Source organism: Dipodomys merriami, unplaced genomic scaffold, assembly GCF_024711535.1.
Source record: "Dipodomys merriami isolate MVZ:Mamm:240054 unplaced genomic scaffold, mDipMer1.0.p SCAF_4, whole genome shotgun sequence".
Taxonomy (NCBI): Eukaryota; Metazoa; Chordata; class Mammalia; order Rodentia; family Heteromyidae; genus Dipodomys; species Dipodomys merriami.
In genome coordinates, this window is record NW_027205603.1 from 39049354 (window position 1) to 39076758 (window position 27405).

The following is a 27405-nucleotide window of genomic DNA, read 5'->3' on the forward strand; positions in this document are numbered from 1 at the left end:
TATCTACGAAGAAATTCGGCTCTGTTTTTATCCTCTTGCTATGTCCTGTGTGCATAACATCCTGTCAGTTCTGCTTGGGTTTTCATGCAGATCCATGGTTTGCAAGAAGGCATATCATTACTGTTAAGGAACTGGTATCTATCTTTAAACTTTTTGTTTCTTTTTTCTTCTTTTCCAGTTTGGGCCACATATGTTGAAGTCTACAGGGAAAATGAAGGCTTTAATTGAAAATGTTTCAAACTCCTAAAGGACAATGAGCTGAGAAAGACTGTCCTGATTTAGCTGTTGGTTTGTGAGGGCTGTTTTAGCTAGTAGAAATCAACACTATTTAGTAAATACCTGACTTCAGAATTCCTTGGTCTCCTTTTTAACCTAATTAGAGGATTAAGTACTAGTGAAAGCACCGTAAGTTTGGTTTTGCTTTTATGAGATGGTCAGTTCTGGAGCTCCCCTTAACATACATGTATTTTGACATGTTTAATCTATAGCCAAGGTGTTCAGGGTTCCAGGCTTGAAAACATTTGTAAGATTTCAGAACATAGAAAAAGATATTTATGGATGTTACTGTGCATTTTTAATTCTTAACACTAATTTATCTGTACAGGTGTTTTATAGGCATGTGTTTGGATATAGAAGTTGATGTAAAAGTTAGTAATGAATGCTGGCCATGAGGGTACTGCTGTCTTCCCTTGTCTTCAGTGAGCATTTACTGAGTCGTGAGGAAACGGCTGATATAACCAAGTTACTGGAGTGAAATATTTGAGATTGAAGTCTTGTCTTGAACAGAACTTCTATCGTAGATTCTCTCTCCCAGTTTTTTGGAGCTGAGTTTTACATAGGAACTGGATGATGTTCACTTCTGAAATCCCAATGCTTCGTTAGGACGAAGATGAGGACTAGGAAAGCTACTTACCCCTCAGTGCCATCCATTGTTGATGGGCTTTTCAAGTAGTGACAAATCAAATTATTAAATTACTTAAGTAAAAACCAGAATGTACCATCTTTTTCTTTTCAGTTTAATAAATGGCATCATAAAAAAATAACTTGTTTCTAAGTTAGTAATACTTCTGGAATTGTCAGCATGAATGGAGTTTAAATTTAAAGTTTGAAAAATTTTTTAATGGTCCTTGGGTTTGAACTCTGCCTTATACTTGCTAGGAAAGGTGTTCTACAACTTGAAGTATACCCCCAGGATCCCCAATTTTAGTTTTAATATTAACTTTATAATGAAATTGAATAAGAAGTGAATTTTCTATAGATTATTTATTACTGGTCAGAATGCTGTTCTGATGAACTATGCAGTGTAAAACTTAGGTGTTATTAGAAAGGTAAAGATGCCTCATCAAGGGTTCCTAAGGACTTGATCATATTTTAAAATGCTTAATAAATTTTTATGATCTTTTTATTTTTGATCTCAAGTTAATGCCAGAATCTCCTACCATGAATAAATATTTGGATTTATTATTTAAGTGTAGAGAATAGTTATATTTCCTGAGAGGATTAAGAGATAGGAAAAATAGATTTTAAGTTATTGAAAACGTGTGTGTTGTATTAACAAGATTTGAGGTTAACAATTCATAGTTTGATTATTTAGTTTAAAATTTTAGTTTACTTTTTTTTTTTTTGGTTTTTTCTTTTTTGGTACATGGGGCTCCAACCCAGGATGTTGCACTTGCTAGGCAAGTACTTTGCCACTGAGCTACATCCCAGCCCTAGCTGACTTTCTTTTTTCTTTTCTTTTTTGAACTCAGGGCTTTGTGTTTGGCTCGGCAGCACTCCCACTTGAGCTGTGCTCCCAGAACGTTTTGCTTTACTCATTTTTGAGATAAAGTCTTGAGTTTGAGGTTATGCCCTTATTGGCCTGGGCAATGATCTTCTTAAGTATACTTCCTGTAGAGCTGGAATGCCAGGTACTTGCCACCACACCTAGCTTTTTATTGGTTGAGATGGGGATTCAAGAACCTTTTGCCCAGCTTGCCTCAAACCTCAGTAGGATAATAAGTATGAGCTGCCACACCCAGCTTGATATGTGTTCTTTTAAAATGTTTTGTTATGTGAGAAAAAAAATTTTTTTAAATCAATTGTGGGGCTTGAATTCAAGGCCTGGGCAGTTCCTGAGCTTTTCTGCTCAAGGCCTAGCACTCTACCACTTTGAGACACAGCTCCACTTCTGGTTTTTTTTTTGGTGGTTGGAGTCTCACAGACTTTCCTGCTTCGGCTGGCTTTAAACCATGATCCTCAGATCTCAGCTACCTGAGTAGCTAGGATTATAAGTGTGAGCCACCAACACCTGGCTTGAAAGTTCTGTCTTTTAAGAAATTCAGAAAATTTCTGTAATCTCAGTTACTCAGAAGTAGAAGCAAGAGGATTACAAGTTTGAGGCTAGCTCTGGCAAAAATGAGTAAGCCTGTATCCCAAAATAATACTGTACTAACTCTAGCCTGTCCAGGCAAGGCCTGGGGTTCAATCTCCAGTTCCCAGGACTGCCCCCCTCCAAAAAAATAAATCAGAAAATTAAGCTGATACATATTTTGAGCTAAGAAAAAATTTTAAATCAATATTGAATTTGGGCTAGTGCTCCAATCAGGAGATAACTTTTAAAATAAAGCAAATTGGTATTTTCCTTGGAATGATGTATGTTTTTCTTTTTCATAGTTTTTATAGTTGGTCAGATTCTTTTATATTGTACATGTTGTTTCTGTCTCTCAATCATCTACCTATCTGGCAGTACTGGGTTTGAATTTGGGGTCTATGTTCAGTAGGAAGGATTCCACTCTTTGAGCTATACCTCAACCCTTTTGCCTTGTTATTTTTGAGATAAGGTCTTACTTTTTCCCCCCAGGGCCAACCTCACTGTGTGAGCCTCCTACTCTATACCTCTTACAGGTGGATTTACGGTTGTGGGCCAGCATGCCCAGCTTGTTTTTGAGATGCGGGGAAGTAGGTCTTATTTTTTTGTTTTGGCATTTTTGAACACTGTTCTTCCCAATCTCTGTTTACAGAATAGCTGGAATTATAGATTTGCACTACTAAGACCAGTGAAGTTTCTTTAGAGTGACTTCTTGCATTTCTCAAGTGGAAATACATTCCTTAAAATGAGTTATGTCACCTTCTCATTAACTTGTTTTTTTTAAGGGATCTTGGATGCTTGACACAGAAGGCAGTCCCAGGAGATAGCTAAGTTTCCTCAGGATTGTCAAACTTGAACTGTAGTCTGGGATTAGTGAGATCTGTTCTGTCATCCTCTGCTGCATCCTCCTGTTTGTAGTCCTCCTACCCAACTATCTGTGAAATAGGGGATCATAAAAGTTTTTACATTTTATAGTTGAAGCTCCAAAAGTTATGTAACATGTTGTAATCTTTTGTCTACTATAATTCTAAGTAGTCCAGAGACACTCATTTTATAGATAGAAAATGTCAGATAGCACTGGACTTGAGCATGTGTGGTCCTTACAAGTCATACTTTTAAAAATGAGAATAATTATTGGCTCAAAATTTTGAGGGTTAAATGAAAAAAAAAATGGTGCTGGTTACCCTATGGATAGTAACATAGCTATCATTACCATTGCCTTATTTCATGTGAAGTCTCTCTTGTTTCCAGGAGTGTTATTTTTCCTAAAACACTTGGCCTTTAACATATGCCATCCTATACATCCACTTGCACAGGGTGAGGGTGGGTCAGTCTGGTCATCTCAGTCATGGGCACTTTGGCACAAGATATTTATCTTTTTGCTGTGCTAAATGTTCCGATGAGTCTGTATCTCGATGCAGAAAAGCTGGAGGTAGTAATTACCAGAAACATTGTTATGTTCTGATAACATCCTCCAAATTAGTTCTCCATGAGTAGAATCTGGCAGGTTAGTGTTCACACTTTTAGACCAGGCTTTGCGGCACACCTCTATGATCCTAGTATTTGGGAGGCAGAGGCAGCAAAATCATGTTTTCAAGGTCAATCTAGAGAAAAGATTGGTCTGAAAAGAAAGTAAACTTTTAGGACTTTGCCCAGCTAAAACAGCTCTGGAATTTTAGGACAGATTGTCACAGTGCTTCTCAGCACTTTCCTCCATTACTAGAGCCCCATTCTGTGTCCTCTTTTTGCAGAGTCACCATTTCTCTGAGCTACCCTTTGAACCTATTTGTTAGAATTCTTCAGTAGACTTCCCTTGAAACCCTCATAAGCAGGGAAGCCCCTCGTAATGCTCCCCCTATAAAGAACAACTCTGATAATAAAAGTAGCACAATCAAGTAAGGACTCAGAAAGCTTGCCTACCTCCCTCAGACTGTTGTCCTTTATTCATAAAGGCTTAGAAACCTGAATATTACTACATCTGGCACTTTGAAAATTTTCTCTTTTGGCAAATTTTCCAGCCCTTTGCATGGGTCAGAGGGCTTCTTCTGTAAGGTTCAAGTAGAATTACAAGTGTAATTTAGATATTCTCAGGAAGGTGAAGAGTAATGATGATCCCTGTAGTGCCTGCTGTTTGTACCAGTGGCTCACATAGGGTAGTCCTTGCTTGCTTTACAGCTAGAGTAGCCTTAATTTGAGCAAAAAGGCCAGACTCTTCATAAGATATTTACCTAAGCATAACAAGCCTGTCAATGGCACGTGGTGTTCTTTAGCCAGGCATGTTTTTCCTGAAAGACTGAGAGATCAGCTCCTGGGAATTGTGCTTTGGAAACCAGCATCCTCTTCAGGGTGGAAAGAGATGGGATCTAGAGTATATCAGGAAGTCTCTGTAGCAGTAACTGTACACCCGTACGTACAGGCAGAGCAGCACCCTACTGTCAAGCAAGTCAGTTAGCTCTCGTCCTTGTCCTTCCCCACTGTATTGTAAACTGTGAAGTGCCCAGGGACACAGCCTCAGTGAGCTGTTCCAGTCACATCTCTCCCTCCCCTGCAAGAACCTCAATGGGAAATGCCAAAAGTTTGAGGCAGTACCAGGAACTCAGATTGTGAGGAAATCAATTAGGAAAATTTAGAGCACTTTTGTTAAATGTCAGTACACAATTTAAGAGGATAGACTACAGGACTGAAACTCACCTCTGGCAACCTGTAGAGACATGTGTTCTTAAAAACATATTACATTGTACTTTTTTTTTTTTTTAAATCAGTCGTGGGGCCTGAATTCTGGGCCTGGGCGCTGTCCCTCAGCCCTCCAGCTCAAGGCTAGCGCTCTACCATTTGAGCTACAGCACCACTTCCAGCTTTTTCTGCTTATGTGGTGCTGAGGAATTGAACCCAAGGCCTCATGCATGCAAAGCAAGCACTCTAGCACTGAGCCACCTTCCCAGCCCTACATTATACTTTTTCAAAGCAAAAACTTCATGGGAGAGATGGAAGAAGTTCCCTGATTAGATCTAGATTCTGCCTGGAAGCTCAGTCTAGCCTAGAGGAAAGACTTGTCTGTAAAGAACATGAACTCTCCTGGTATAGCCCCAGTTACCTGAAGTAATATGATTTCTGACCTTGTAATAGAAAACTTCATCCTTCCCTATTTTTGATGACTCTTAAGATAGAAATCCAAAGTTTACTATGAATGTCCACTTAGGAAACTGTATGTTGCTGGAGATGAAAATCAAGGCTTCAGGCCAATAAGCAAGAGGTTAACTGCTGAGCTATCTCCAGCTCTACTTCTAGAAGTTTAAGCAGTTTGTGAATGTATGTTTGTGTAACATCCTCCCCCATTCATTCTTATGTTGAAACTAACCCATAATAGGATTTGTTTGGGGGAGGGCACTTTTTGGGAGGTTATTAGGACAGATTTCATGATGGGATTAATACGCCTTTAATAAGAAGAGGAAGAGAGCTAGCCCTTTTTCCTTCCAGCCATCTGAAGATTCAACCAGAAGCTGGCAAGTCTGCAGCTGGGAGGAAGGCCTTCACCAGACCAACAATTCTAGCACGCAGATCTTGGACTTCCAGCCTCCAGAGCTGTGAAAAATAAATATGTTTAAAGTCATCAGTAAATTATACTTTGTTATAGCAACTTGAGCAAACTAAGACAAGCACACTTTGTTATTTCCTGTAAAAAGTTTATATAAATTTCAGCTAAGATAAAGGAACTTGTGATATCATTACAGTTTCCTGATTTTGTTTTTTACAGGATGTCTCAACAATAAAGTAGTACTTCAAACTTACATTAAAAAACTCAAATGCATAGTTTAAAGATAAGTACAAAATGGAATTTCTTAACAAAGGGATCAATGAAAAGCCACAGGAGAATCAGTCACCATGTTTTAGTTTTAAATAACAGCCAACCAGAAATTTAATACTAAAAAAGGAGGTATTTCCCTTTCCCTTCCACTCTCAAGACACGCTGCAGGACAGCTTTACAAAGTGTAGACAGAAAATCTTAAATGGTGCCATTTTTCATTATTAAAACACTTTTTCTCCTGAATAGTACCCCAACAATACTAATTTTGTATAATTCTGAAAATTATCATATTTAAACACTGCGCACATTCTGACCCCAAACACTTTAAGAATAGATACATGTTAATGTCCATTGCTACACACAACAGGAACTGAGATAATCTTTATTATATAATACAGGCTTATTTCAGTAATAGTTTTAATAGCTGAAGAAGTGAATACATTCCATAGATTGTTCAATGTTTATTGATGGCCCAGTCAGTCTTATACTGAGCACAGGAATGGGAAAATAGACTATTTGTCATCAGCACATCCCCACCCCAAGGAATGGTCATCCCACCTGTAGACCATGGACTTTTGGAACCCTTAAATGATACAGGCTACCTGCAGGTCCTTACCAAGGAATGGCTGCAGGGTATGTGTTGGACCTATTTTGTCATTCCAATGTATGTTAATGCTGTGGTGATGAGTATGTAAAGTTCTTTAAAAGTAATATGAATTCATATTACTGGTCACTGTATTTTCTCAATTGGCAGATAACTGATTGGGAGGTAAGTTAAACTATACATTAAGATATTTGTGTATGCTAGAAGGCTTTGTTGTGATTTTTTTTTCCCGCGAAAACAGCTTCATAAAAGTCAAGGAAGCATTGTGGGAAGAGACTCTTGAGAATCTTAAAAGGAATTATTAGCACCTTTAATTTGTATTGTAGGTACAAGGATAGGTCTCAGGTTTACAAATGACATAAAGTGTGGTTTTTTTTTACTTCTTTTTAAATATAGAATATCATTTCAAACTGTTAGTAAGTTCATATGTTGATCAGGAATCAATTTTTATTAAGCTAGAACATGTTAAACCTTTCTCTCCAAGGACCTTTACTCCTGAAGCAAATTTTCCCAATACCTAAGCATTGGTCTAAAGCCCCACAGGACTTGATTCATGCTCAACAATTTTTTTAAGTTTCCAATTTATTTTGAAAATTCATGTAAAATTTGCATTGTTTTATAGTACTTTAAAAATGTGATTTAAATATTTAACCATTTCTTCATTTTCTAGAAAAATGTAGGTTACATTTAAGCAAGGGCTTTTGGTAGGTGATTGTCACATATACATAACAAAACAATATTTCAATGGGTTTATTGTAGGTGTAATCAGGAAAATGGGAGTAGTATTGAGGTATACCTCTGAGAACATGTAAATAGGGGTACAGAGCAAGTAGATTCAGTACTCCTAGGAGTACTAAACTTTAATACACACATAACTGATGGGAGTAGAATGGAGCCTAGGTGAGCTTGACCGATTAACAAGGCTGAGGATAATAGAATTGCCAACCAGCTAATATGAATAAGCAACTGCTGGCAGAGAATCTAGCATCATCCAGGGTTAAGAGGGCACTCTGGTCCACAGACATGACCATCAACAGGTATATCAGCACAGGGAGATGTATGCATGAGGAAACTTGATTCCCTTGCTCAGAATCCATGCTCACCAAGTAAGTCAGATGTTCATAATTTGGCTTCTCAAGAAGATTTGCCTGAAGGGAGAGAATGATCGATAGTTATACTTCTTATTGCAAATTAAAATACTGATACTGTTTTTGTTGTTGTTTTTTTAAGATAACAGTTATGAGTTTGTCATGTGCTGAGAAATGGTCTGTGAGCTAGGTAAGCTTCCTTGTCACAAACTGCATATATATTTATGCCCTTCGTATCATCAGAAGCCAGGTGGCCTTCTGCTATAACAACTCTGCTACAACCACACTAGATAGTATCTGTACTTTCAGTATGGTAGCTACTAGCCACATGTGGTATTAGCCACTTAAAATGTGTTAATTGAAACAGATGTGGTGTAGGTAGATAACATGCTGGATTTCTAAAAGTACCCTCTCACACAAAAAAGTAGAACATATTGAAATAAAATAGGTATACTGAAATTATTAAAATTCTATCTATGTGACTACTAGAAAATTCTTCATTCATAAGAATTAAGTGGCCGCTTCTCATTCAATACCTTTCTTTAAACATGCCAATGATACAAATACAGCATCTTAGTATTGTGAAGTGATGTCAGATGCAATTCCCAACTGTGGGAACAAAAGGCTATGGAGTCAAGGGTGGCTCAGAGCTGACTTGATAAAGGGACTCGTCAGGACTCTGAGCAAACTTTTGATGCCTTGGTGTGCACACTTGAAAGCTGCAGATAACTCCTAACCCTAGAGGCCAGCACCTGCACAGAGCTCTGACTGAAGAACATCCATCACTGAATGCAAGAGCCGTGCCGCTACTTGTGACTACCTAGTCATTGACTGCCAAAGGATTGAGCTATAAGGTAAATATCAAAGATAAAAATGCCAAAAGATAAGTTTTTATTCATCAAAAGTTAACAGCAACAGGCACATATTAAAATGAGTATGGCAAAGCCTTTTACAAATGGCTTTACACTCAAGCTTTCTCCCAAGAAAATGGCTGTTGCAACAAACTGTAAACATAATAAACAGTCTTTTACAGTAACAAGGGAAATACAAATGAGCTAAAAGAAAGCACCGGTTTCTCTTATAACTAGATTACAGTTGTGCTTACTATACATAAAACAATTTAAAACAAATTACAAAAGTGGAATGTTTTTAGTTTAAAATTAGTCCTTAGATTTTGTCCTAGAAAACATCTGTTCACATCAAAAGGCCCATCGAAGGGTAACGTTTCATCAAAGGGAGGGACAAGAAAACAATGCACTTTTTCAAATCAAAACGAGAAGTTTGGTCACTTAGCTTTGTGCATAGTTTAAGGCAACTGGAGCAGTCTGTTACAGTTTACCTACCTTCCCCCTCCCCCAAGTGTGGCTGCTTATTATGTCACATTCTAAACAATAAATAAAGGTGTAGGTTTCCAATCTTTTCCCACATGGATAAACATGCAATCATACATGCACAAACATGCGCACAACACACATCCACGCATTCACACACAACATACCTCTCACGCACTGCAGCAAAAGGGACTTTAGTACCCTTGATCTGAAGGACACACTTCCCCATCCCACTTTATTTCAGATTGGCAAATACCCTGAGCTGATTATGGTGTTAAACATTCCACCTTTTCCTTGCATGAGCAGGTCAAGTGTACAGTAGTGAAAACAACATGCAATGTCTTCACTGCAGAATCATAATACAGCTAGGACATTGTGTTCTTCCCTCCCACCCCAAATGAAAAACTTAATGTTAATAAAAAATTGCATTGCCAAACAGCACTGGAGTGGAAGCTTGACGATATTCTGACAAATGCTCAGTTTCCAGTGCACAAAATAAGATACAGCAAACAGGAGGCTTTGATGGCATCCAAAGAAGAAAGAAAAAAAACAAAAAGGCAAGCCAGGGGGAAGAGCTGCAGTCCAGTTTGATCTCAATTTTTTTTTTTAGTGGTTCCTTCACAATCATGCTCCAAGGCAATTTAGAGCCAGTATTTTCAGAGTTGAGTTGTAAACATTGCCAGAGGCAGCAGAGACTGGGCACTTCACATTTCCGTTTTCTCAGAGAGAACTTAGTGGAAGGTACAGACACATTGTTGCTTCAGACTGGCTGAATTCCAAGAGACTGCTGCAGAAAGATTCAGTTCAAGTTTCACGGTTTGAAGAACAAATGCTATGAAAACCATGCGGCACACCTCCAGAAGCTTCCTTGTTTACTCTTCTGGTTTTTCTGCTGGGCTTTGCATATTCAAGGTTTCACACAAAAGCCGATTGCATATTGCTGTATGTTCAGGTCTTAGGATTTAAAAAGTAAGTTCAAATGATCCAACAGAGTAATTGTGGAAATAAATAATGCTGGCATCATTCACTTGGAAACCTTGGCAGTCAAGAGTAAGTCCTTTCACCTCAAGACCCCATTTCACATTTCTAAAAATCTCCAAGAGGCAGTTTGTCCCACTGTTTTGGGGGGCTATGATAAGCGATTTTCCTGAGGTAACAACTGTGAGTTCAACTCAAAGGCAGCGTCTGTGTCCTCACTGCTGGACTGTTCTCTCTGTAGTCCTTTCCAACTGGCTTTATTCAGCCCCACGTGTCCAAGCATTGTCTGGGACAGCCTTGTGTCTGAAAATCGGGCCCACTCTGTAAATAAAGGCTCCACTAGGTAGGTCATAAAACCTTGAGAACATGAGAGGAAAACAAGAATTAATATATGCTCTGAAATCTGGATCTTATTTCTAAAATACTACACAGTATTAACCATTATGTCCTGTTCCAATATTGTCTAAACCAGATTTTTCAAATGATTTGAATATGTGTTTTACATTGTCTTTTCCAAACAATCTATTTCTTAAGTAATTCAATGGTACTTTAAAGGTAAACTGAAAATAAAATATTTTCTAATTTTTCTTATGCAAATATACAGTGGCTACATGAATCCTGAGGGATACCAGGACAGAACATAATTGAAGGGGAGTTCCCAGAGGATGAGACAGCTAGAGGCCCAGATAGGGTCTCTGCTACCATCTGGGTGAGGAGGCCAACATGGGTGGAGTTGGTATGGTTCACTGCTTTGTTCCTTTATGAATGGAAATCTCACAGTTGTCAGGACTATACATTTTACTTAATTCAAAAAACCACTTGTGAGAATGTGTGTGTGCTCGTCCTGAGGCTTGAACTCAGGGCCTGAGCAATGTCACTGAGCTTTTTTGCTCAAGGCTAGCACTCTTCCACTTGAGCCACAGCTCTACTTTTGCCTTTTTTGGTGCTTACACGGTGGTAAGAAGCTCATGGACTTTCCTACCCAGGCTGGCTTCAAACTGTAATATTCAAATCTCAGCCTCCTGCAAAGCCGGGATTACAGGCATAAGGCACCGGCAACCCAACTTAATTCAGTTTATAATGATAAAACTAAAACTCTAAAAGTTACAGATTAAAAAAATTGAACATCGAAAGTATACTTTGTCAACTCATGTAACTGATCTCCATTCATAGAAAAGGAAAATGAGTCATTTCAGGATTGTCTCCATACCTGATTACACAGCACCCTACTACACATATCTGAATCATGTTTTACACAGGGACTAAAGAAGTCTCCTAGAAAATAGTTTCATCAGTCAAATCATAATAATATGCCAGGAAAAATACAGAATCTTCCTAAGATTCTGATGTTAGGAAAAGTGTACACTAAAATGATGTCATTGCTTCTTTTCAGTTTTTAAATCACATTCAAGATTTTTCTTGTAGCAAAAAGTCGTGTGGACTAGACAACATAGATCCCATTTAGTCAACATAAGTTAAGAATCTCACTGGAATTGAAGCTTTTAAGTCAAAGCCCCCCCACCCCCACGCGGGATGGTCTGATTTGAAATTTTATAAGTACATAATTATGGTGTCTGAATAATAATGATGGCACCTGCAATAAGGCTTTCATTTCATTGATTCATTCCCTTCATGCACATTAACACATATAACTGAGAAGTTGCTTTGTGCACAGCCCTATTCTGGGGTGACTCTCAAGTACCTGGTGTCTGGTGAGGAGAAAGGGTTATGAAACTGAAGAATGTCAGAAGCCTGGTCAAAAGAACAGCTTCTGGCAGCTATTGTCCCACTGCTATGTCATGTTAAGCCAGCAGCCCCAAACCCTGTTTCTAGTGTGCCACACTGAGCCATGAGCAGTTGTATAACATAGAGAATCTTACCATGGACGTTACACAATTCATCGAGATTGATCACACGGGTCCAACAGGTTTTAAGATTTTGGGGGATGCTACCTCTAAGTCAAACAAGTTAGTTGTTCAACCAAGTTAGCTGTCAGTCACCTCTATTTCTATGGTAATCTACACTTTTATTCAGGTTTTAAGTAACTAATGGAAATGTACAGGCAAGAACCTGGTCACAAGTGTGTAGCATGTTCCTGGAGGCAGTGCTATACTTCTTAGGACCTCAAACACAACTGTTCAAGCACTTGTCACCCCCCCTCCCCAAGTTCCCCTAGCCCTACATACCCAGGTTCCATAGGATGCCCTGCCAAATGCCTGGTCAAACCCAGCACTTGTTCAACAAAACTTGTATTCCTATTAAGGAATGAGAGTATATCAACTAAATATAGCTTGTATTTCTGGCTCTGAAAAATCACAGCTTAGTGTAGAGAAGAGGCTGGACTCTCTGGTCAGAAAGAATCATCAGAAACTCAACACCAGAACCTGTTACCATTTGGGCAAAGTATCTGGAAAAGGGAACATGAAGTAATACTGTCTCCTTACCATTATTATGAGGAATCAGTACAAATCAACTGCCATCATCACATCTATTTCTGTCACCGTGACCACTTGTTCTATAACTGTCCAATACTGACAAGCCATCTACTTTGAGACAGTTTAATAATGTTTCTTCATAAAACTTGCCATTGAAAAAAAAAAGTCATACTTGCAGCCAGACACTGGTGGCTCATCCCTATTACCCCAGTTATTGAGGCTGAGATTCAGAGGATGGCTATTTACAGTCAGCCTGGCAGAATAAGTCCTAGAGACTCTACCTCCGATATAACTAGCAAAGTCAGGCTGGAAATATGGCTCAAGTAGCATAGCACCCGCAGAGCAGCCTATAAGGCCCCAAGTTCCAATCTGAGGAGGCAGAGATCTCACTCCCAAGTTCTCTTACAAAACTAGGGAATAATTTACTCAGGCAAAGAGACATAAGCTAGAGTGGGCGGGAAGCATGGCTCAAGTCCTAAGTGAAAACTCTAGGAACACACACACACACACACACACACACACACACATTAGAGCATATATAATGACCCATTTGTCAACTTTCAAAATTTTCGCCCCTAATTCATATATTCTTTTTCATTCTACTTGAGAATAAAAACATCTATTTCTTAACTGTTTCATTATCCTCCCCCATTCTCTTCTCCCCCTGAGAAAAATATACCTCTGCGTTATAACCTCAGCCTGGGCAGGCTGGGCTGTCCTGGTGCTCACATCCCCTCCTCTTCCCCTTGCCTATACCTCTGTACTCAAACCAGTCATTACCCACTCTCTTCCACTTGAGGGTGCTTTGCAGTCACAATGTAAGAATTTTTCTATTTCCAATGCTACAGCATGGTCCTTCAGAGAATTATGCCACATGATTATGCTATTTCTTACATTTCTGAAGCTGGCATACACATTTCACTATCTTTAACCTAACGCTCAAAAGGCTACTACAGCTACTACACAGCTACTAAAATTACAACCCCTTCAACTTCTTAAGCTACTTCCCCCATGGTTCCCTATTGTACAGCCAAATCCCAATATACTCATCGCCGTCAGTCTTCCCTATACTATTCTACAGCTGCCGTGGGTCAGTCACAGAACCCATTATACTTTGTAGGTATTAGTTCCCTCAGTAAACAGTCCAGCAACTTATACCAAAGGCATGGCTATGAGCGACACCTATGACACACTTATGAGAAGGCACCTATGGACACTGGAGAGGGAGGGCAGCTTCTGGGAGAGTGACATTTGAGCTGGGACTTCAAGAAGTCTAAAAGGTAGAAAGGACTAGTAAAGCTTAGTAGTTGTAACAAGAGGAAACAAGGCGAACATTTTGTAAATCTTAGAAATGAGCCTATTTTTTATTTTGTGTGTATGTGTGTTTTGAGACAGCTCCCCAAATGCTGGAATTACAAGCATGTGCCACTATGCCTAGCTAAATGAGCATAATTTCACCACCTCCTATTTTAATGTTTCCCTTGATAAAACTGGAATGAGTGGTACTTTTCTAACCAGAGATATTTAAACATGAATAGTTACCAATCTGAATGTTGGCAATAGATTCAGTCTGACGATCACAAAGTGGACTCACACCCAAATGATACTTCTTTTCTATATCGCCTATAAATTAAGAAAAGAGTTGTTGATATATATCATCTGTTGGTTAAATATATATAATTATCATGCCTGAAAATTCCTTAGAAGGACATATATAATCCTCATGACAAGACAGTTTTTCAATTGACTATTTTAAATGAAGATGCTTAGATCTTAGCTTTTTATCTGTTCATATGGCAATGTCCTCCACACAGGAGAAGGCATGGAGCAAGTTCAGGAAAATCTTTCTGTGCAGTAATGTTTCCAGACTACTCTATGTATACTCATGAATGTGTATTTCTTTGATCACTCCAAAACAGTACTACTAATTTTCAAAAGAGATGCCCAATCAGTATATGTGCATCTACTGTGGATTGTTGCTAAAAATACCAAATATCTACTGTGAGGCTCTTATACATAGCTGACTCCTCACTTGATCTATGTGGTGCTAAAACATGAAGTGAACAGGTGAACTAGCACTCGATATCATAACTTGCCTTGGTGGAAGAATTCCTCTGTTACTTTTTCACTCCACTGCTTGCTTAATTCCCAGGTCCGACATGGGTTACAGATATCAGCACATTTCAAAGCCATCTAGCAAACAAAATGTAAAACTGTGTTAAAAAAAAGTCCAGTTTCATTCAGTTAAACCCAAGTTTAAACGTAATAATGGGAAAAAGAATACCTTAAAAAAAATAGCTGGGGGTGTAGGTAGAACATGTGAAGATGAATGGGATCCTGAGCTCAGTCCCCACAAAGGACAAAGAAAAGACTGCAACAGTGTATATTAATCACAAGAGGCTGTTAGATCTATCCTCCCTTTTTTTTGGCTCTCCTGGAGCTTGAATTTAGGACCTCCACTTGAACCATAATCTAGCACTTTGTGTTTTAGGTTATTTTTCAGATCTACACCCCTCACTCCTCCCCCACTCCCACTCACCTGGTATCACAATATATCCCATCATGTCAGCTGGTTAACTGAGATGGGGAAAGGGAGAATCTTGGTACCTTTTTGCCCTGGCTGGCCTCAAACCACAATCCTCCCAATCTGCTTCCTAAGTAACTAGCATTACAGTCATATCACCCAGCCCTACAAATTATTTCTGCAGAAATGCCAATAAGGATATTGTAAAACTACTAACATTACCCGTTTGATAATCCCAAATAACCAACACAATAACTGGATTAACCACAAAATATAAATAAAATAGAAATAACCCCCTTTTTTCTGCTTTTCATTAGAATAAAATGCCACTCATTGATAAGTATCCTAATCCTAAAGAAGTTTTTGTTTTTTTTTAGAAATTTCAAGTATGACAGTGTGGCAAGACTCAAGTACCTAGCAAGCTTCAAGCCTTAAATTCAATCTCCAGCACTACACAAAACAAATAGAGTTTATTTCAATTAGAGTTAGAAATCCTGAGTATGCAAAGCAGACACTCTGAAAACATTACAGGATGGAATAGGAGAAACCCTAGGTCTCCTTGGCTCAGGTCGAAATTTTCTGAATAGAGACCCGGAAGCACAACAAATCAAAGAAAGGTTGGACAAATGGGATTGCATAAGATTGCAGAGCTTCTGCAGGGCAAATGACATAGCTGGCAAGATCAATAGAAAGCCCACCGATTGGGAGAAGATCTTTACTAGCCATACAACAGACAAGGGTCTCATATCTAAAATATACTTGGAACTCAAAAAATTAAACCACCCAACAACAAATCCTCAAAGAAACAACTGCCCAATAAATAAGTGGGCGAAAGACTTAAAGAGAAACTTCTCTGAAGAAGAAAGAAGGATGGCCAATAGACACATGAAGAAATGTTCAACATCCCTAGCCATAAAAGAAATGCAAATCAAAACAACATTGAGATATCACCTCACTCCAGTTAGAACAGCAAAAATCAAGAACTCTAATAACAACAGATGCTGGAGGGGATGTGGACAGAAAGGAACCTTACTTCATTGTTGGTGGGAATGTAAACTTGTTCAACCACTTTGGAAAGCAGTATGGAGGTTCCTCAAAAGACTTCACATAGATCTCCCCTATGATCCAGCAATCCCACTTTTGGGCATTTACCCAAATGTTTACAAACAAGACCACACTAAAGCTACCAGCACAACTATGTTTATTGCAGCATTATTTACCATAGCTAAGATATGGAACCAACCCAGATGCCCCTCAGTAGATGAATGGATCAAGAAAATGTGGTATATATACACAATGGAATTCTATGCCTCCATCAGAAAGAATGACATTTCCCCATTTGTTAGGAAATGGAAAGGTTTGGAAAAAATTATATTAAGTGAAGTAAGCCAGGCCCAAAGAAGCATAGGTCCCATGGTTTCCCTTATTTGCAATATCTAGTATAGGTATGAGTCAAGCGGAAAAGGCCAGATAATGTGATGTTAGGAAAATGAACCCTTAAATATGTATTTTAATGTTTTCGTTTCTTTCATGCATGTATTTCTAATGCATTTATAAGATTATTCCTTTATTGCTTTGTATGTCCCTCCCCCACAGTGTAACCCCCGCTTTCACTATATTTGATATCAGTATATCATGTGGAGGAGATGGGGACAAACAAATCGTTTAAGGATTCAGGTGGACCTGTTGCAACAATGAGAAGTACAAAATGTCATGTCAAAACCAGCTTTACAATTTCGGTGTGGGGGGGGGGAGGGGGGTATAATTGGGTGGGGGGAGGGGGGTAAAATTGGGTGGGGGGAGGGGGGAGGCAGGGAAGGGAAGTGAAGGGTAAACAAAGGAGGAGGCTGCAATGCTTGGTAAGAAATGTATGCATTATTCTGCCCATGTAATTGTAGCCCCTCTGTACAGTATGTTCTCAAATAAAATAAAATACAATTAAAAAAAAAAAAAAAAAAAAAAAAAAAAAAAAAAAAAAGAAATCCTGAGTATGAAGTGGCCAACTCGCTAGTGCATTTTTTCTGGAAAATGAAGATGCTAATCTGAGGAACTTCCCAGATTTTGCTCCAGATTTAACTACCCTGAAGACCTATGCTACTCTATTTAATTTTATCCCACTAGTCACATGATTTACTATACAAACAGAACCCCCTCAAGCTCCATTGTACCTGTTTTTGTTTTTTTGGTTTTGGTCAGTCATGGGCCTGAACCCTGGGCCTGAACACTGTCCCTCCACTCCTCAGCTCAAGACCAGAGCTCTACCACTTGAGCCAGAACCACTTCCGGCCTTTTCTGCTCATGTGGTGCTGAGGAATCGAACGCAGGGCCTCATGCATGCAAGGCATGCACTCTACCACTGAGCCACCTTCCCAGCCCTCCATTGTACCTGTAAAACCAAATGTCTATGCCTGCCATCATCTAGGCGTAGGTCACCTCTATCCAAATGGGACCTGAACAATGACAGGTACTCGTTCTGCCTACTGATGTCTGTGGCAAGTATCAAAGCACCAATCTGAGTCTCCATTTGTTGCCTGAAATGAGAGAAATATAAAGAGGAATAAAACTTTCCATTCAATAATTCTTGATATTTTCCCTTAATATTCAGAAAGCTTTGGAGAGCCCCTAGATGCTGCCATTCAACTTAAAATAAAAGTAATTTTAAAAAGCTAGGCTCTGGTGGCTCCCACCTGTAATCCTAGCTATTCAGGAGGCTGAGATCTGAGGATGGAAGTTCAAAGCCAGCCTGGGCAGGCAAAGTCCCTTGAGACTCTTCAATTAGCCATCAAAAAACTGGAAGTAGAGCTGTGGCTCAAACTGGTAGAGCAAAAAAGCTCAAGGACTGCCCCTCCACCAACAGCAACAAGAAGTAAGGTAATTTTTAATGAATGCATTAAAAACTATTAAAATAATCCATAGATTTTGTAAGAAAATATCAATACACAAATGTCACAAAAGGCAGTTCTTCATTTTGTCAATCATGGTAGAAAATAACATTGGTATGGCACTTCTAGCTTTTTGGGTGTTTAACCATATGTAAGAGTGTCACGGACTTTCCTTCCTTGGCTTTGTACTTTGATCCTCAGATCTCAACCTTCTGAGTAGCTAGGGTTACAGGTATGAGCCACTGGTGCCTGTCTTTTTTCTCTCTTTTCTTTTTTTGTGTGTTATGTTTTTTGGATAAAATTCTTTCCTAAGATTTTCTATTGCTGAGGGTAAAACACTTTGGTTCCTGTAAGGCAAAAGCAAGACTCAAAGAGAACACTAGCCCGTAAGAGAATTTGATCACTTTAGATATTTTGACTAGGTGTCTGATGAAATTGCAAGAAACAATGTAATTCAATCACATTTTCATGGTCAAATTCAAGAATCAATCATATGTATAAGAATATCTGAGGGGCTGGGAAGGTGGCTCAGCGGTAGAGTGCATGCCTTGCAAGCATGAGGCCCTGGGTTCGATTCCTCAGCACCACATAAACAGAAAAAGCCAGAAGTGGCGCTGTGGCTCCAGTGGTAGAGCACTAGCCTTGAGCTGAAGAGCTGAGGGACAGCGCCCAGACCCAGAGTTCAGGCCCCATGACCGGCAAAAAAAAAAAGAATATCTGAATATTCTGGAAGGAGAAAGCTAACATTTAACACAAACATCATTAAAAACTGCCTGCCTTTGATTTAACAAACCATAGCAAGCATATCTTTACATAATAACCGATAAAGAGTTGTTAAATAGATTAAGCCATTCACATTATTCTGTATTAAATAACAAATCATAAATGACTATAAAGGAATGGCCAGTAAGCAGTATTCCTTATGTCATGAAATGCAAACAAAAGGGAATAAGGAAGCAAACATTTTAATCTGCCTTAATTTTTTAAAAGTATATGTACAAATACTACATGGTTATTACATTGCTACCACATCAAGGAATGGTTTATGTACCAGAAGTGCTGTCACACTTCAATGAATGAAGATGTAAAAAAGGTAAAAAGTCTAGCTTTTTTCTTCTACTAATCACACAAAATAGTTATTTTTTTGGTTAGTCATCTTGAACTCTGGGCCTTGGCACTGTCCCTCAGCTCTTCAGCTCAAGGCTAGTATTCTATCACTTGGGCCATAGTACCACTTCTGGGTTTCTGAGTGGTTTATTAGAGATAAGAGTCTCATGGACTTTCCTGCCCGGGCTGGCTTTGAACCATGATCCTCAGATATCAGCCTCCTGAGTAGTTAGGATTACAGGCGTGAGCCACCAGCACCTGGCACAAAACACTTAAAAAAGTAGTTTTACATAAAAGGGAAAATGAAAGAATGATGGGTATAAACTTTCATTCTCAAGCACATTAGACCTCACCATATTCCATGAAGAGGCTGGGTTACCTCCATTTACACATTTTCTGCAGTGTACCTTCTCTAAGCTCCGTGTTTGTGGAGCACATGGCAGCAAAGGCAAGTGTCCTCTCTCGACTTCTAGCAGGCCTTCAAATATCCAGCTCAACAGAACTGTTTCTAAAGTATTTCTTCATGGTGTTCTTTTCACTTATTAGTTTGTTCTATCTCCAAAAGTACCTGGAGCACTTTGCTTTGAAGGATTGAAACCTTTTTCTTATGGATTTTGGAAAAGGCTTGAGACAGATTTTAATGAATACCTATTACAGAGATTGTTTACCTCTTTTTTTTTTTTTTAAACACATCCTGGACACTGTCTTTGAGCTTTCATGCTTAAGGCTAGTGTTCTACCACTTTGAACCACAAGACCATTTTTGGCTTTTTGGTAGTTAATTGGAGATAAGAGCCTTACAAACTTTCCTGTCTGGGCTGGCTTTGAACCTCAACCCTCAGATCTCAGCTTCCTGAGTAGCTATGATTATAGGTAGGTATGAGCCACCAAAGCCCAGATTACTTTTTAGGTAATTTACCCTTTAACCTACATTTTATGAAAGCTTTATTCAGTGGAGTACAAAGTAGAATTAAGTAATAACTGTTTATGTAAATTAATAGTAAACTGGGACTAAGCTACTGTGTATTTGGAGTAAACTTCTTATAATACTCAAATCTACAGAATGTCTTTCATAAAAATAAGCATTACTAAAATACTATTGACTGAACAAAGAATAGGTCTAAAAAGTAAAATTAAACAGAAACTTTAAACAAGATAACTTATCTACTCAGTTGAACAAAAAAATGAAAACTGGAACACAGCTTATGTTTGACAAGTATTCTATCACTAAGCCACATCCCCAGCCCATTAAAAAAATTTTTTTTGGATGTACTGAGATTTGAACTCAAGATCTTACCTTTGCTAAGCAGGCACTCTCTCACTTGAGCCATTCCTCTAGCCAATGGAATATGATTTAAAGTAACATCGTTTTAAAAACTTTATAAATTACTTTGCAGATTTAATATCCATAGCTGATAGCAAATTAAATTTGTCTAAGGCAACTTACCTGCTTTCTAATGGCAAATGTGAGAATAAACCAGATTCTCTCAACAAGCCCACTGCAGATCTCCAGTGGTGATTTTCCAGTACTGAGGTATTCTACAAAAAGCATGTTTCTTAGTTATTTAGCAGCAGGTCTCTTTGCAAACATAAAGAATTATTTGTCAGTTATATTAAATGTGGTTGAAATTCTAGCATCCAATGAGAATAGCATTCTCATTATTTCCTCAAAACATGAAGTACTTACTCTAGAACACAAATATTAAACTTTGATTGTGAAATTGCACTCACCTTGTATAAAGTTGCCAAGTAATGATTAGTTTTAATAAGGAAAGGTTGATTGACACCTGGATGATCCAGATCATGAGTGGCAGCTGCAATTAAGCTCAGCAAGATATCCCAAGGAGTTACAGAATTGGCAAGCTAAAGTGGGACAAGAGAATATAATAAGTCGCAGGAATAGCAGAAATAAACTCCATACAACTAGTACAGTTTTGAATTTGCAGCCAATGGTAGTTTGGAGTGTATTTTCTCCCTTCTTGGCAAATGTTCAGGTGGACTGTTCATGAACACCATCCAGTGTCTGCAGGACTGGTTTCAATCAGGACACTGGGGTGGACATGATGTTACAGTGTCCTGGTCCCCAATGAGCTACAGAGCTCATCCTGACACTGCTTCATTTTTAACACACTTAACTAAAATGTCAACCAAAGTAGAAGTCATTGTTTTTGAGAAACAACAACTTTAAACCTGTAATACTGAAGGCGTTATTTTTCAACAAATTGGTCATTAAATGTCAATAGCACAATCTAAAATGCAAGACCATGCTGTAGCCCCAATGCTTAAGGAGGCTCCTTGTTGGCATAAATATTTTAGTGCAATAAAATCCTCTCCGATGGATAGATACATTCAGAACAATGTTCACAACATTGTTATGTCAGAAAGACTCTTGTTAACTAGTAATTACAATCTCATTCCCAATAATTATTACTGAGAGTATTGGATTAAAAAAATAACCACAATACAAGCTTGTTAGTAGCTGATTAAAATTTTCCAGATTAAAAAAGTTACCTGGAATCTATTATGAATCATCTCTTTTTTCTAATAACTTCTACATATCCTATAAGGCCCACCTCCACTGACCCACCCTTCTTGTTCTCTCTTCCAGACCTGTCTCCAACAAAGGACTGATTTCTGTTCCCAAGGCACTTGACACATCCTGCCACAACACTCTCTGAGCATGCTTTTAGTTGGGTTTATAATTAGGATGATGCTCCTTGAACTTCTATGATCTTGTGATTTAACAGTGAAAAAATGTGAGCACATTCCACTAGCACAAGATTCTTTAACTATATTGATTGTATTTTATAAAGCGAAGACAAAAACTGAAAGTTAAAATAGGAGATAAACATGTTTTGATTCAAATTCATTATTTCCTCCATATGCCATAATGGATGATCTTTCTCTACCACCTGTGTTATGTTTATCTCAGTTTTAAAAAATTGTCTGAGCCAGGCAATGTTTATCTCAGTTAAAAAAAAAAATTGTCTAAGCTCATGCCTGCAATCCTAACTACTAAGGAGGCTGAGGTCTGAGGATTAAGGTTTGAAGCCAGCCTGGGCAGAAAAGTTCTTGAGACTCTTAACTTTGATTTGGGAAGGGGAAGGGGGAGCACAGAAATGGTGGGACAAAGGGTAAACTAATTCAGTGATATTCACAGACACTATGCTGGAAATCAACTATGTTACAACGTGGTGGAGAAAGGAGATGGGAGAGGAAAAATTGCTGGGAGAGAATGAGAGAGTAGGTGACACTGTTCAAAAGGAAACACTCATTACCTGACTTATATAACTGTAACCCATCTGTACATCACCTTTACAATAATTTTTTTTTTCAGTTGTGGGACTTGAACTCTGGGCCTGGGCTCTGTTCCTGCTCAAGGCAAGCACTCTACTGCTTAAGCCACAGCACCACTTCCGGTTTTCTAGTGGTTATTGGAGATAAGAGTGTCAAGGGCTTTCCTGCCTGGGCTGGCTTGGAATCATGATCCTCAGATCTCAGCTTCCTGAGTAGCTAGGATTACAGGTATGAGCCCCGGTGCCCAGCTACAATAATTTTTTTTTTTTTTTGGTCCTGTTGTGGGGCCTGAACTCTGGGCCTGGGCACTGTCCCTCAGCTCTTCAGCTCAAGGCTAGCACTGTACTACTTGAGCCACAGCGCCACTTCCGGCTTTTTTCTTTTTGCTTATGTGGTGCTGAGGAATCGAACCCAGGGCCTCAGGCATGCAAGGCAAGTGCTCTACCACTGAGCCACCTTCCCAGCCCACAATAAAATTTTTAAAAAAATAAAAAAATTAAAATGAGACAAAAAATAAGTCATGATACATATAGTAATGTGATCAAGCATTTTCTCTTATCCCATGAACTCTTAAGAAGATCAGATGAAGACTGAAGACTTAGCTCAGGGGTACCATGCCTGCTGACCATATAGGCAAAGCCTAAGGTTTGAACCTTAGCACTACAATCAATCAATCAATCAATCAATCAATCAAATGACTAGCTTTGTCTCCAGTTATATAATCAGTTGGCCTAAACCAACTTAGCCTGCTTCCCTCCTGCCATCTAGTCAGATGATGACCCAGAATGAGTATCATTATAAAGTGGTGCTAAGGGTAGGCAGAGGCAATTTGAGAAGTTGGGAATAGGAGACATACATGGAAAAAGATGGCTTTCAATAACATCTACAACTGATGATTCTCACCACTAATTCCTCTTCTACATTTGAGTCTCTTTCCCAATTCTCTAGTAAACATTTCCATTTGGACAACACACAAACACATTTAACTCCACATGCACAAAATGAAACCCATCTCTACCAGCCCTACTCCAAAGTTCACTCCTTCCTATAGTCCTCTTCATTTGGGATACTTCTCCTTTGTACTCAAATGCCTCAATCAGTCTTCACTGAATTTTCTAATTCATTCCTCAAGCTACATTTTTTTAAAGTTTTTTTTCTTTTTTTTAATTGTGAAAATTCTGTATAGAGGGGTTATAATTACATGGGCAAGATAATGAGTACATTTCTTATCAAGCATTGTAGCCTCCTCCTTTGTTTCCCCTTCCCATCCCTTCCCATCCTCCTCTTTTCCCCCTACCCAACCCTCCTCCCCCCCACTCCAAAGTTGTAAAGTTCGTTTTCGATATAACGACTTGTACATCTCATTGTTGCAATGGATCCAACTGTATCCCTATTTAAACAATTAGTTTTTTCTCTTCCCCTCCACAAATTATAACAATATCAAATACAGTGAAAGCAGGAGTTATACCATGGGGAAGTGACATACAAAGCAACAAAGAAATAATCTTATAAATGTGTTAGAAACAATCACATGAAAGAAAAAAACATTTGAATACATATCTTAGGGTTCATTTCCCTAACAACAACTTATCTGACCTTTTCTGCTTGACTCAGACCTCAAGCTACATTTAAATGTGACTTCTGTTCATTCTTAATTCCCAAGACATGTTGCAAACAAACTGTCCACTTTTCTCCCCCTCCAAGACTACCACACTCTTCCGCAGAGCACTGAACAGCTCCTGCCAGGTATTTATGCTTCTTATCTTAGATTTATTTTCAAACTAGGGCCAGGATAAATTTCTCAAGGCTCTAGATTCCCTTTTATAACTTCCAATTCATTTGGTGAATTATAGTATAGTACTCTGGGTAAGTGCCAAACATCTTCAAAGTGCTTCCAGTTCCTAGAGACGTAGGCCATGCCTGGGCTTCTCCAGACTCTTTCCCAACAATCACCCCAATCTTCTATTTATTCCACTTACAAGTATAGCTATATTTGGAAATTTAGTGAAGCTGGATCATCCTTATGAAAAAAGCTTCTGATCTCGAGTCAAATTACTAACTTAAGAAAAGTTTTCTAAAGCAAATCCAAAGAAATGTTCTTTTGATTTTCACCTATAGTAAACTCAGCTCTTACCTTCGGTTCCCTTAAGTAACAGTGCATGGCCTGAGTAACATCTGCAGCATGGACTGCATTGTGGTAAGGATTCTGACTGTGATAATCTTCTTGAATCATAACTGTATCAAAGGAAAAAAATTCCCATATTACTACAATGTGTGACGTATGCCAGTACAAACCTTCTGCTAATTACGAGTTTGCCCCTCATCCTTTCTATATAGTGCTCAGCTGATTCAGAAATTGTCATGACAGTCACCTCTCAATGCACATGTACAGTCGACAGGATACATTTGGAGAAACGTACTGTCAGATGTTTCATCATCCAGGATAACTATGTGGCACTTCTGAAACTACCACCATATGCAGTCTATCATGGACCAAAATGTTTTATGTGTGTTTTAAGCTATGAATCAGAGTGGCTTGTTATAAAACAAGATGTATAAACCTTGTGTCTGTTACATGGGTTAGAATCACTTACCTAAAAATCGACGAAGTTTCATCATATCTAAATGGAAGTATTCAATTAGTCCATGAAGACTAAATAAATGAAAGGTTAAGTTTACTAGACTATTTCCTAAAAAGAAAGAAAAGATACCACATTAGTAAGAAATATAAGGTATATGATTATACTGTGCTTCCATCAGAATATAAAACATGAAAAAATACCCACTTTTATATTTGGTCTACTTAAAATTTTCATCTTATTAGGGATTTTAAATGTTAACATCTTTGTTCTACTCAAAGGAAAAAATAAATTTGCATGGTTTCAGTTTTCTGTAAACAAGGAACTGAAAGAAGAACATTTTTTCTATTTTTGCAAGGAGGTACCCAAATAATTACAATTTGAAGAAAACTTTGGAAACTGACCCTCACTGAATAAGCTAATGAGCTTTCTAAAGGACTAAAAACATAGCTGTAGTTAACTTCTACATCTCGTCTACTTTCTGGTCTTGGCTGAGAACTTGTTGGATGGGGGTTGTGTTTCTTCTGACCAGTACAGGCCTAGAAGGGATCTAGAGTCTCAGGATCACAACATAAAGCTCAATTACTTGCCTTTTCCATACTTCTCAGAGCTGCTGGAGATGTGGTTATCACAAAACCAGGCAGAACTCCATCACTATAAATTCATGCCCAGAAATCTTACCATGTTTTTCTACTTAAATGGTTCCTTCACTTTTAAAAATACCTATTTTCAAGACTTTTAACTCCCCTTAAACTCGAACACACTTCACATATAAGCCTCTTTCTCCACAGTCTCACAGTTCAACAAGCCCAGACAGGTACTAGAGGCTCATACCTGTAATCCTAGCTGCTCAGGAGCTAAGATCTGAGAATTGTGGTTTGAAGCTAGCCTCGGCAGGAAAGTCTGTAACACTCTTATCTCCACTAAACTACCAAATAAACAAAAACAAAAGAACAAACAAAACTGGAAGTGGAGCTGTGGTTTAAGTAGTAGAGCACAAGTCTTACGCATAAGAAGTTCAGGGACAGAATCCAACCTCTGAGTTCAAGCGACACACACACACACACACACACACACACACACATACACACACGCCCAAACACACACACACACACACACACACACACGCCCAAGAGCTAGAGGTGTGCACAGCACTAAGTGCCAGTCTAACAAGTGCAAGGCTCTGAATTCAAATCCCAGTGCTGCCAAAAAAATCTGAAAACAAAACATCACTACCACCACCAACAACCAAAAATCCCCAAAGACTTCAAGTTTCCCCTTCTTTAAGCATAGACTGTATTTCTAGAAAAACTACTTTATAAAAATATACCAAAATATAGGGCTGTGAGATATGATGACCCTTAACAGCTTTTAGAAAGTAGCCCTCAATGAGTACTGCCACCACAATCTTGGCTAGCCACTAATGTCCTCATCATATGAACCAGGTGGCTTTCTGGAGCAACAAACTATATTTTGCTAACTCTTCATCTCATATCCCTTAAAAGGAACATCAAATATATCTACAAATTCCCTCTTTGGAGCTGATAAGCTGAGACCATTTGTCTTAGCATAAATCACTGAATCTTGCCTCCTTCTCTTCCTCCTCCTCCTCTTCTCCATCTCCTCCTGTGGATCATTTGGGAAAATTCCAGAGTAGGAAATACAAGAAAGCAATGGCCCCATAAGAATGGAAAACTATATACTTGGATACCATGAATACAAGCTATCAGAATTCATTTTAGACTAACCAGTTTTTTAAAGAAAATCCACTGTAACTACAATTTGGCAAGCTGAAAGAATATCTTCCTGTCCATATGTTATCAATAGTATCTTTTCAAGTAGAGAATGCCTGTAACGTCCAAATAAGGGAACACATATATGAACTCTTAATATTAAAGGTGGGTAGCTAACCATGCGTCTATTTTTAGTTACTTCTACTGATCTGGAGACTATTCAGCCACTCTCTGCACAAACCCAAATCAAGTGAGTGCTCAAAGAGAAAGGGAGTGCACAGTTTGTAACCAAGGTAACTGGTGGCAGTCCTTCTGACCATCCTCCATACTGCCAGCTCATCTTGAGCCCTGGGTTAGTAGGACATGTACTTTTCAAAAAGTGAAATTCAGAAAAGAACAATCAACTGTTTCAATGAATGACAAAGGTCCCAACAACCCAGTAATAGTCTATGGTCTGTTTAGCATTTGCATAAGGCTAAACTTGGAAAGTATGCAGGGTGGCACTGAAATAACAAATGAAGTAATATTAGGGTTGAATTAGTATAGAGAATTTTCTGGTTCTAGAAGGAGGTGGGCCACCTGACATTCTACTACTTTCAAAAAAGAAGGCCTAGAGAGGCTGACTACATTTCCTTTGTAGACACTAAGGTGAGGGCACGGAAAGCAACAGGACACTAATCACCAAAGGGTAGA

The 27405-nt window shown here is 38.6% G+C and overlaps 2 protein-coding genes across 7 annotated transcripts in view; one reads left to right on the plus strand and one right to left on the minus strand.

Annotated features, from left to right (window-relative positions):
- Mtfr1 (mitochondrial fission regulator 1) overlaps nucleotides 1-6055 on the plus strand; it is a 46808-nt gene extending 40753 nt beyond the window's left edge. For all 4 annotated transcript variants that reach the window (XM_069990818.1, XM_069990817.1, XM_069990819.1 and 1 more), the window contains one exon: nucleotides 179-6055. In XM_069990818.1, the coding sequence (XP_069846919.1) occupies nucleotides 179-247 (69 nt within the window). In that variant the 3' untranslated portion in view covers nucleotides 248-6055. The remainder of the gene's footprint in view (nucleotides 1-178) is intronic.
- A 13-nt stretch (nucleotides 6056-6068) lies between these two features.
- Pde7a (phosphodiesterase 7A) overlaps nucleotides 6069-27405 on the minus strand; it is a 92331-nt gene continuing 70994 nt past the window's right edge. For 2 of the 3 annotated variants that reach the window (XM_069990815.1, XM_069990816.1), the window contains exons 6-13: nucleotides 24995-25090; nucleotides 24535-24635; nucleotides 20835-20966; nucleotides 20551-20642; nucleotides 17502-17646; nucleotides 14688-14784; nucleotides 14134-14214; nucleotides 8722-10513 (exon numbers count right to left, since the gene is read on the minus strand). In XM_069990815.1, the coding sequence (XP_069846916.1) occupies nucleotides 10308-10513; nucleotides 14134-14214; nucleotides 14688-14784; nucleotides 17502-17646; nucleotides 20551-20642; nucleotides 20835-20966; nucleotides 24535-24635; nucleotides 24995-25090 (950 nt within the window). In that variant the 3' untranslated portion in view covers nucleotides 8722-10307. Of the gene's footprint in view, nucleotides 7908-8721; nucleotides 10514-14133; nucleotides 14215-14687; nucleotides 14785-17501; nucleotides 17647-20550; nucleotides 20643-20834; nucleotides 20967-24534; nucleotides 24636-24994; nucleotides 25091-27405 lie in introns of those variants that run through there. The other variant, XR_011365634.1, reaches the window with a different exon arrangement.